Source organism: Chanos chanos, chromosome 7 (assembly GCF_902362185.1).
Source record: "Chanos chanos chromosome 7, fChaCha1.1, whole genome shotgun sequence".
In the NCBI taxonomy this organism is placed as follows: Eukaryota; Metazoa; Chordata; class Actinopteri; order Gonorynchiformes; family Chanidae; genus Chanos; species Chanos chanos.
Window position 1 is genome coordinate 14,781,011 of NC_044501.1, and position 10,113 is coordinate 14,791,123.

At 39.2% G+C, this 10,113-nt stretch overlaps 1 protein-coding gene across 1 annotated transcript; it reads left to right on the forward strand.

Annotated features, from left to right (window-relative positions):
• The first annotated feature begins 620 nt into the window (after positions 1-620).
• LOC115816787 (sodium/potassium-transporting ATPase subunit alpha-1-like) lies at positions 621-8,614 on the forward strand. Its single transcript, XM_030779911.1, has 22 exons — positions 621-632; positions 733-825; positions 976-1,035; positions 1,903-2,106; positions 2,278-2,391; positions 2,612-2,746; positions 3,009-3,126; positions 3,234-3,502; positions 3,619-3,927; positions 4,115-4,249; positions 4,379-4,571; positions 4,679-4,854; positions 4,953-5,089; positions 5,440-5,590; positions 5,812-5,980; positions 6,087-6,241; positions 6,333-6,456; positions 6,728-6,873; positions 7,421-7,554; positions 7,667-7,768; positions 8,084-8,175; positions 8,579-8,614. Exons 1-22 carry the CDS (start codon positions 621-623, stop codon positions 8,605-8,607), a joined length of 3,057 nt encoding a protein of 1,018 aa, XP_030635771.1. The 3' UTR covers positions 8,608-8,614.
• Positions 8,615-10,113: the final 1,499 nt, after the last annotated feature.

The window sequence follows — 10,113 nt, forward strand, 5'->3', positions numbered from 1 at the left end:
TTTTACCTCAAACTACGCACTCCAGGGTAGAATACTTCATTTCATGTATACATATTTGTATTGCATTGGTCAGTTTCCACAATACTCTCTTTGTGAGCTTCAGGCTTTTCATGGAATTTTACATGGCCATAATCAATGAATCACTCTGCTTATCACTTTGGCTTATCTTCACCCTGGGACAGCAACTCTCGTACTTTGTTTAATCTGAAAATTATTCTTAGGACTAATCTGTAGTCCACTGGACAGATCCTGGCCTCACTTCAAGGATTCATTACACTGACATGACACTAAATGGGTATTAAAACATTATAATGTACTGTATATTTCCATTCTGCTCAGTCTGCATGCCTAACGTTTCCCTACCCCGTGCTGACAGACAACAAACAGTCCCAAGTTTTCGCTACAAACTCCTCTTGCTCACCTCGATGAGACTGTAGTTGACTAAACATAAAAAAAAATGTAATATCGCAATCAAACCACACCTGTTCTACAAAGTCTCCACCTCCTAATACAGGTGTGCAAAATATGGTATATAAATATTCAACCCCTGCCATTGACATCTCTGATATGCATCCACATCTCTGAGGCACATAACAGGCACGAGGAGATTCACTGCTAAGATGGGAGCTGGAGTAAGAACATCTGCATCTTTTTATTTGAAAAGGTTTAGGTCAGAGAAACTGTAGGTGGTGGACTGCTCTAAATGTGTATTTTCTATTTTATTTTACACAGAGAGGAGGTGATTATAAGGCTGCGCCAACTTCTGAAAAACGCAAAAAGAAGGGAAAGAAGGATTTAGATGAACTGAAGAAAGAACTTGATTTGGTAATGATCACTTGTTGAAAATCTGCTTTATGTTGCTGCTCGCTGTTAAAATGCTTTGTTATTGGGGCTGGAATGTGTTGCTGAAGTTGTAGTAATTTTACACCTTTGGAGTCAACTTTGAAATAATCACAATTCATTTCCATTGTGTAGGATGATCACAAATTGACTTTGGATGAACTGGTTAAGAGATATGGAACAAGTCTTGAAAAGGTAAATCATTTTTGTCCATTTGATTGGAGACCATATGTTATTACTCTGGCAAAAACATATGATTAAATATTTTCCTCTTGTATATTCTTAAATGACAGAAGTCAGTGATAAGGTAGTCGGTTCAGCAGTGTCAGAGTTAATAATGACATCATCATGTTATTATGATTAGGCAGTCATTTGAACACTGTAGGACATAAAGTTCAAACTTCAAGTTTATTTAGAGCCCAATATTACTATTTAAAGTCTGAAAGGGCTTTAGATGTCCACAACACACAAAATAGGATGCACCCCCTGACTTAATTCATAGCGCAACAGCACAACCAACAACATCACACTTAAGTATCGCTGGAAGTATATAAGTATCGCTAGAATATTACAGTAATAGTAGCAGCTAGGCTAAACAATTTAAATCTAAACAAACATTAGTCCAAGATGGTTGCTAAGTCAGTTGAATTATCCTTTGCTGTAAAATGTGGATCCATTCCAGAAATGATGTCGATCAAAGTCTGTCTGTCGTAGCTGATCATGCCGTTCGAAAATGCAGCGTTGTTGCTCAAAAACAGCACAAATAAACTAACAAAAAATTTAAGTTAAGGAAGAGCCCAGAGAACAACAGCCATCTTGACGGTGTGTTACTATGGAGTTAATATAAAGATAATATCATATTAGGAGTTCATATATGGTGTAACTGTATTGTAAGGGGAGGAAAAAACTGTATCCTATCAGCTGGAAATATAAGGGAGATAAGGCTCATATTTCGTATTTATACTCAACTGATAACCGCCATCACAGTAACCAGTGACAGGAATTTGATTTCAAATATATATTATTTTAATTCATAAAGCTGGCACCATCTGTCTCTCCCAGGGGTTGTCCACTGCTCGTGCTAAGGAGATCCTTGCACGTGATGGGCCCAATGCTCTAACTCCTCCTCCGCAAACCCCAGAATGGTTGAAGTTCTGCAAGCAACTTTTTGGTGGATTCTCCTTGTTGCTGTGGATTGGAGCTTTTCTCTGTTTCCTGGCATACAGCATCCAGGCAGCCTCTGAGGATGAACCAGCGAATGATAATGTACAAAACTAAGCTGACATTCAATGACACTGATTGTGCTACATTATGTTAAGGTTGCGTATTTGTCTCCGAGTTGCTTATTCTCTCTCTCTCTCTCTCTCTCTCGCTCTCTCTCTCTCTCTCTCTCCCTCTCACTCACTCACTCACTCACTTTCTCTCTTTCTCTATAAGCTATATCTTGGAATTGTGCTTTCAGCTGTGGTGATCATAACAGGGTGTTTCTCCTACTTCCAAGAAGCCAAGAGCTCAAAGATTATGGAGTCCTTCAAGAAAATGGTCCCTCAGGTAATTATGATGTGCTGATGTTTCTTTTCACATATTACGGGAGTATGTGGATGCATCGAATCACAATGTCAAAGTGAGCAGAGCTGAATAGACACAAATGATGCAGATGTTTCCTTCAGCCTACACAGGCATACTATAGCATTTCAAGGGCGAAATCATACGCAATTCAGGGTGACCACTGGGTTTTTACAGTGTCTTGGCTTGTTCCATTGTTTTACAGCAAGCCTTGGTGATTCGTAATGGAGAGAAAATGAGCATTGATGCTGTAGATGTGGTGCTTGGAGACCTAGTGGAGGTTAAGGGAGGTGACAGAATACCTGCAGATCTTCGAGTCATCTCCTCTACAAACTGTAAGGTAAAGTTGATTGCTGTTTGTAAAAGGACTGAAACTATTAAGTGAAACAGTCCTGAACAGTCAATGTCATGGTGAGGTCAAAGCAAATAAGTAATTATGCCCTGAACTTTCAGCTTTCTTTCATTTGGAAATGTTAAACTTGTGAATACGGAATAAATATGCAATATAATGTAAGGTTTAAGAAAACAAAACAAAACAAAAAAACTAAAACATTAAATGATATGAAAAAAATGTGTTTTTCTTAAAAAATGTTTTTATATAGGTGGATAACTCCTCTCTGACTGGAGAATCAGAGCCCCAGACCCGATCGCCAGAATTAACCCATGAAAACCCACTAGAGACTAGGAATATTGCCTTCTTCTCCACTAACTGTCTTGAAGGTAAAACAGGATGATTTTGATACGAGTTATCACAAACATTAACATTAATTTGTGAATTTTAGATGCAATGAATCACATTGATCACTGCATGTTTTGTCCTTATTTAGGAACTGCCAGAGGAATTGTCATCAACACAGGTGACAACACTGTCATGGGTCGTATTGCCACCCTTGCTTCTAGCCTTGAGGGAGGAAAAACACCAATTGCCATTGAGATTGAGCATTTCATCCATATCATCACTGGTGTGGCTGTGTTCCTGGGCGTGACATTCTTCATCCTGTCTCTTATCCTCGGATATGGTTGGCTGGAAGCTGTCATCTTCCTCATTGGAATCATTGTGGCCAATGTGCCTGAAGGTCTCCTGGCCACTGTCACCGTGAGTTAAATACTTCCTAGACTGCAAGTATTGGCTTGGGCATTTTAAAAAATCAGAAGTTGTTCAGTCCATAATCCGAAGTAAATTTCATTCTTGCTTGTCTCTTTCCACAACAGGTATGTTTGACCTTGACTGCCAAGCGTATGGCCAAGAAGAACTGCCTGGTTAAGAATCTTGAAGCTGTGGAGACTCTTGGTTCCACATCCACCATCTGCTCTGACAAGACTGGTACCCTGACACAGAACCGTATGACAGTGGCCCACATGTGGTTTGATAACCATATCCATGAGGCTGACACAACAGAGGACCAGAGTGGAACCTCTTTTGATCGTAGCTCTCCCACTTGGCCTGCCCTGGCTCGTATTGCTGGTCTGTGCAACCGAGCTGTCTTCTTGTCTGACCAGCAGAAAGTGCCTGTTCTACAGGTTTGTGCAAAGATCACCATAAATTCCGTAAAGTTTTGTGCAAAGATCGCCAATGCTGAAGGCAATCTTATTGAGGTTCTGCAATGTAGGAATCATGTACAAAGCATAAATACTTTATCTGGGAGGTTATATTTAATTTATGTTCAGTCAATAAAATGAGTAAAATTATGATTCTTTTTTTATACAGAGAAAAGTTGCTGGTGATGCCTCAGAGTCTGCCTTGCTGAAGTGTATTGAGCTCTGCTGTGGCTCTGTAGAGGAAATGAGAGGAAACTACAAAAAGGTTGCTGAGATCCCTTTCAACTCCACCAACAAATACCAGGTACATCAGGCTTCGTGGTTAGTAAGCTGTGATTAACACAGCAAAGAAATCATATAGTATTTATAACTTGAATACAATTGTTTCTCTCTTGATTGATGGGTCATCATTTATGGCGTTGTCTTTCATTAGCTGTCAATCCACAAGAATGCCACCGCCTCAGAGACCAAGCACTTGCTGGTAATGAAAGGAGCCCCTGAGAGAATCCTTGATCGGTGCTCCACCATTTTGATTCAGGGAAAAGAGGAACCCTTGGATGACGAGATGAAAGATTCCTTCCAAAGAGCCTATGAGGAACTTGGTGGTTTAGGAGAGAGAGTCCTTGGTATGATTTTGTGTTTGGAAGCTGGCTGTCAATAGAAAAATTATTAAGTAAAAGCCTTGTAAAGACAGACCTGTTCTGACACTTCTTCTGACAATCTTCCACAATAGGATTCTGCCATTTTCACCTGCCGGATGATCAGTTTCCTGAGGGGTTTGCATTTGATACTGATGAAGTGAACTTCCCTGTTGAGAATCTCTGCTTTGTTGGCCTCATGGCTATGATTGATCCTCCTCGTGCCGCTGTACCAGATGCTGTGGCCAAGTGCAGGAGTGCTGGAATCAAGGTAAAGCCATTTTATACATCACTCAAACATTTCACACAACAGTGTAATCAGCCCAATTCTTGTATTAAGAATGTTCACTTTCACTGCATTTCTTTTAGGTTATCATGGTTACTGGTGATCATCCCATCACAGCCAAGGCCATTGCTAGGGGTGTGGGCATCATCTCTGAGGGAAATGAGACTGTGGAAGACATTGCTGCTCGCCTCAAAATACCTGTTAGTGATGTAAATTCTAGGTAAACAATCTACAGTACTTGATGTATTTTTTTATCAGTGATTTTACTTTAAGATCTAGCTCTACAACAGGGAGCTCTGAAAATGCTACTATATGAACTCCTAGTTAGGAGGTTTTGCATTTTATTGTATGAGTGGATATTCAATGACCTTTAATTAAAGCTCTCTCAGTGTGCTTTAAAACTGAGCACAGATCTGGAGCAACAACACAATAAGAGATCAATAGATATGCTAATGAAAAAAAAGATTCACTGTTTTAAATTCCAGCTCAGGACAGTAGTTGTATGTGTTACCTTTGACCAATCAAAATCTGTCAATTAAAATAAAAAAAAAAAATTAAATTTTTCAACAGAGATGCCAAAGCAAAGGTTATACATGGTGGTGAGTTGAAGGACATGTCCTCAGAAGAATTAGATGATATCTTGAAACACCACACAGAGATTGTGTTTGCCAGAACCTCTCCTCAGCAGAAGCTGATTATCGTGGAAGGGTGCCAAAGACAGGTAAGATGAATTGAAAACTAAACCAACTCTTTTGAATCATACATGTGTCCATTTAAGCCAGATGCTGTTACAAATACCTGAGGGTCTTGTTTACTGCTTATGTCCAATACTTTTCCATTGTTCATAACCATAGCCAAGAGTCCTGCAGGTTTTGAGAGTTTAATTTGAGGTTACTGTAAGATCAATAAAGCCAATGTGTTGTCCTAACATCCTTCCTGTAGGGTGCAATTGTGGCTGTGACAGGTGATGGAGTCAATGATTCTCCAGCTCTGAAGAGGGCTGACATCGGCGTAGCTATGGGTATTGCTGGGTCTGATGTTTCTAAGCAGGCTGCTGATATGATCCTTCTGGATGATAACTTTGCCTCCATTGTAACTGGAGTTGAGGAAGGTACGGCAATTTGTTTTTACTGAAGGGGATGAGAGACGTAGGATAAACTTGTCTTTCTGTCCCTGACTTAACCACCATGGTTCCCATATTCCCTTTCTCAATTCAGGTCGCCTGATATTTGACAACTTGAAGAAGTCTATCGCTTACACTTTGACCAGTAACATTCCAGAGATTTCCCCTTTCCTTCTCTTCATCCTTTTCAACATTCCCCTGCCTTTGGGCACTGTCACTATCCTGTGTATTGACCTGGGTACTGACATGGTATGTGTAAGAAAATTATCCCATGTTTCTATGATAGACAAGCTGGGATGCTGATTTTCAGTGCTAATTTTGATGATTTCTAATATTACAGGTTCCTGCTATCTCCTTGGCTTATGAACGTGCTGAGAGTGACATCATGAAGAGACACCCAAGAAATGCCAAAACAGACAAGCTTGTAAATGAGAGACTCATTAGCATGTCCTACGGTCAGATCGGTAAGCTTTTACCACCAGAGTGTTGATACAAATGGTGACAGTGGTTTCTTTTTCTGACAGTAATGACGCTGAAATTCAAGATAATACCTGCTCCAGTTTCAAGTATGACAGTGCTGCTGTTTCATGGTCTGCAATGAAATGTTACTCATTCAGGGGGAAAAAAACAATGCATCAATGCTTATGTTGTCCATGTATGCCCATATGTGCAGCCCTAAGTAAATTCCAAGGTTGTTTTCTTGTTCCATTTTTTGACTGGCACCTCTCTGTTCAGGTATGATGCAGGCCTCAGCAGGATTCTTTACCTATTTCGTGATTCTGTCTGAGAATGGGTTTCTACCAATGCACCTGCCTGGTCTACGTGTGAAATGGGATGACAAATATCTGAATGACTTGGAAGACAGCTATGGCCAGGAGTGGGTTAGTAACCATTGACTAAAGTCTGTGAAAACTCTTTGGTAATATTTTTAGAAGAGGTCAGCAGGTCATGAGTCAGTTTGGGCAGACGCATCCGAATTGGTAACTAACTGATTTTTCAGAGTCAAAGAAACTTTCCACTTCATGCATGCATCTTTTCCATGTTACTGGAATTCTCTTCCACCCCAGTGTCTTGTCCTATCCCCTAATGAAATGACAGTGTGATCATAAATTTAGGTTGGAACAGGTCTGGGTGCAACACATGCAAAAAATAAAACAAGCTTAATTTTGGAGCTGTTGGTGTAACATACAGATTTGAATTTCAGTCTTAAAAAAAATTACATTCTGACCTGCTCTCTGCAAAATCTGGTCCACTGCACCAAGCAAGGTGGTTTTGGTTAGATTTTGATATATACAATCTGTACCTAGTTTCCAGATTTTAGACCATGCTTACTGCAGTGATCATTTCTACATGTTTATGTTGAGTTAAAAGCAGAAAGAGCCGAAAGACCATACTTGACTGAAATTTCTCTCAAACCATGTGATTTAGACCTATGAGCGTAGGAAGATTGTGGAATTCACCTGCCACACAGCGTTCTTCACCAGTATCGTGATTGTACAGTGGGCTGACTTGATCATCTGTAAGACCAGGAGGAACTCTCTTTGGGAACAAGGCTTGTTCAGGTATGTTAAATAATCTTTCGTTCAGTCTCATTTCACTATCAGTCATCATGTTTGGCCAATCATCGCAGAAGTTTACAGTCGAGCTAAAACTTTAATGTTTTTGTCAATGTAGCAATATGATCCTGATCTTTGGACTGTTTGAGGAGACTGCCCTGGCAGCCTTCCTGTCCTACTGCCCTGGCATGGATGTAGCCCTTAGAATGTATCCAATGAAGTGAGTAAACAACAGTGTTGTCCTAGTCTACAATATTGGGAGGATAGCTTTTTTTTCTCTTTTTTTCTTTCTTTCTTTTTTTTTTTTTTGGCAAAGACCAATAGCAATAGATGGTTCAAACATTAAGTTGTTTCCATGACTAACCTGAATTCTGCATGAATCTATCATCACAATACAGTTTAGACTCTTGTCTTGGAAACCATACCTCATATGTCTGTAACTAAGTAACTAACACACTACAGTATTTTCAAAATATCTTGTTAGGCTACATTATGCTCTATTCTATTTAATGCTTTCTCCTCCTCCTGTTTTTAGGCCTTGGTGGTGGCTCTGTGCACTTCCTTACTCACTGCTCATCTTCGTGTATGATGAAATGAGAAGATTCCTCCTGAGACGCTACCCAGGAGGTAAGACTATTACTATTACTGTTTGCTGCTGTGAAATGAACTACTATTATACCCCCATCACATGTTCCTTTCCCAACAACCTTTCGTATCCTACTACTAGGTCAGGAAAGCCATTACTGCAGGATCTTGTTCTCGTCTTAATTTGTCATAGCTGAATCTAATATTCAGAGGCCCCAATAGGATTTTTATTAGATGAACAAGATGTTCGAACAGGGCTGGAGCTACAGCCTGCATGTCTTGCGGCCTCAACAACCAGCTAACTCTATCCTTCACATTATGAAAAGACATTAAATTTATTGATGGAAATTTTACTAATAGAATTTTTTTGTGCCAATAATCCCAGTTTATGGCAGACAATATAGAGAAAGAGCCCTTAAAGTAATACTATCTTTCTCTATTTCAGGTTGGGTGGAAAAGGAGACATATTATTAGGTGTCCTCACTAAAATAGTCAGTGGATCTTCACCATGAACATCATACAGAACAGAGAACACTTAATTTTTGTCCTAGCATTCATTTGCTTGTATTGCGTCATTTGCAGAAACATGCATCTGCTCAATCACAAAAATAAAAGTGATGACACCTCAACATTTTTGTCCCGTCTTTTACATCTGTTATGGGCAAAAAAGGAGGAGTTAGTGGAAATATGCCACTAGATGCTGCTCCATCACAAAATTACAACTACACTGCTAACAAATCCCTATGCGGAATAGTTTAATCTCTTAAACCAGAGCCAAAAGCCATAGTAATTGTCCCACCGGACTATGATGAAAGCCGCCTTTTTTTTTTTTTTTACCTTATTTTTACCTTGTTTGACCACAAAGGTTACACTGGGTTTGATTACTTTTACTTTTTTTTGTCTGCATAAACCCGAACATAAAAGGTGTCTGTGAGGAGAAGCTTGTCACTTTTTCTTCTCCCCTTAGAGGTGATAATGATGGATACATGCCAAGATGGTTCAGTGACAAACAAAGCACAAACGTCGTACAGGTTATTTTTAGATTCCCTCAGCACTTGTCAAATAAAGCAGAGACCAGAGGGTCTTGAAGATGTCACTTGGTATGTAGAAGCATTAGATCATTTGAACAATATCCTCTCTTGTATGTCACGTATATACATTATTAAATATGTATGTAGAGACATAGATCATTTGGACAATGTCCTTTCTTGTATGTCACACACACACACACACACACACACACACACACATATATATATATATATATATATATATATATATATACACTATTACAGATATGTGTAATCTGTTATTACATTATTTCATATATATATGTGTGTAATAATAGCTGTTTGTGGTGTGCAGATAAAGCAACATCATCACAGTTGAGAAAAAGGAAAGGCAGTTCTGACAGTTGTTGTGAAAACAGTCATCGCCACAAGTAAAGACTTCCTTCCTGCAGGTAGCTATATTTTCACGTCATGCATTTTTAATTCTTCTGGTGATTTGCACAACAGTTAAAGGGAAATTCTACTACTTGGAAATATTATCCATTCTTATTGTGTTTTTCCACTTTATTTGGGGAATTGCTATGCTATGTCAAAATTGGGAATCACTTTTCCTCAATTTTTTAAATGAGGCGGTTAGGAACAGAGGGACTTTTATGTAACAGTCCCTCTCACTGAAATGAATACTAATGCCTTCCTGTTAATGATTATACAAAGCAGAGATTTACAAACATTTCCTTCACTTATATGTTGCATGCTTATTGTTTCGCATGCAACAGATGTAATTTGTCTTTAAGCTCTTACAGTTAAACTTCAGAAACTCACACGAGGTTATATTTGGTCAAATTGTGTGATCTTGCAGTTTTTATTGACCTTTCCTCGATTAGGTCATTTTTATCAGCTGTTGGTTGCATGCCAAATAACGTGGGATTTAGGGACAGAAGGCTTAGGGGAAACTTCTAGTCAGTTGCAG

Excerpts from the sequence above, each read along its gene's own strand:
- LOC115816787 (XM_030779911.1), top strand. Across the intron at positions 3,127-3,233 it reads CTCCACTAACTGTCTTGAAG|GAACTGCCAGAGGAATTGTC; the intron begins GTAAAACAGGAT and ends GTCCTTATTTAG. Across the intron at positions 4,855-4,952 it reads GCAGGAGTGCTGGAATCAAG|GTTATCATGGTTACTGGTGA; the intron begins GTAAAGCCATTT and ends CATTTCTTTTAG.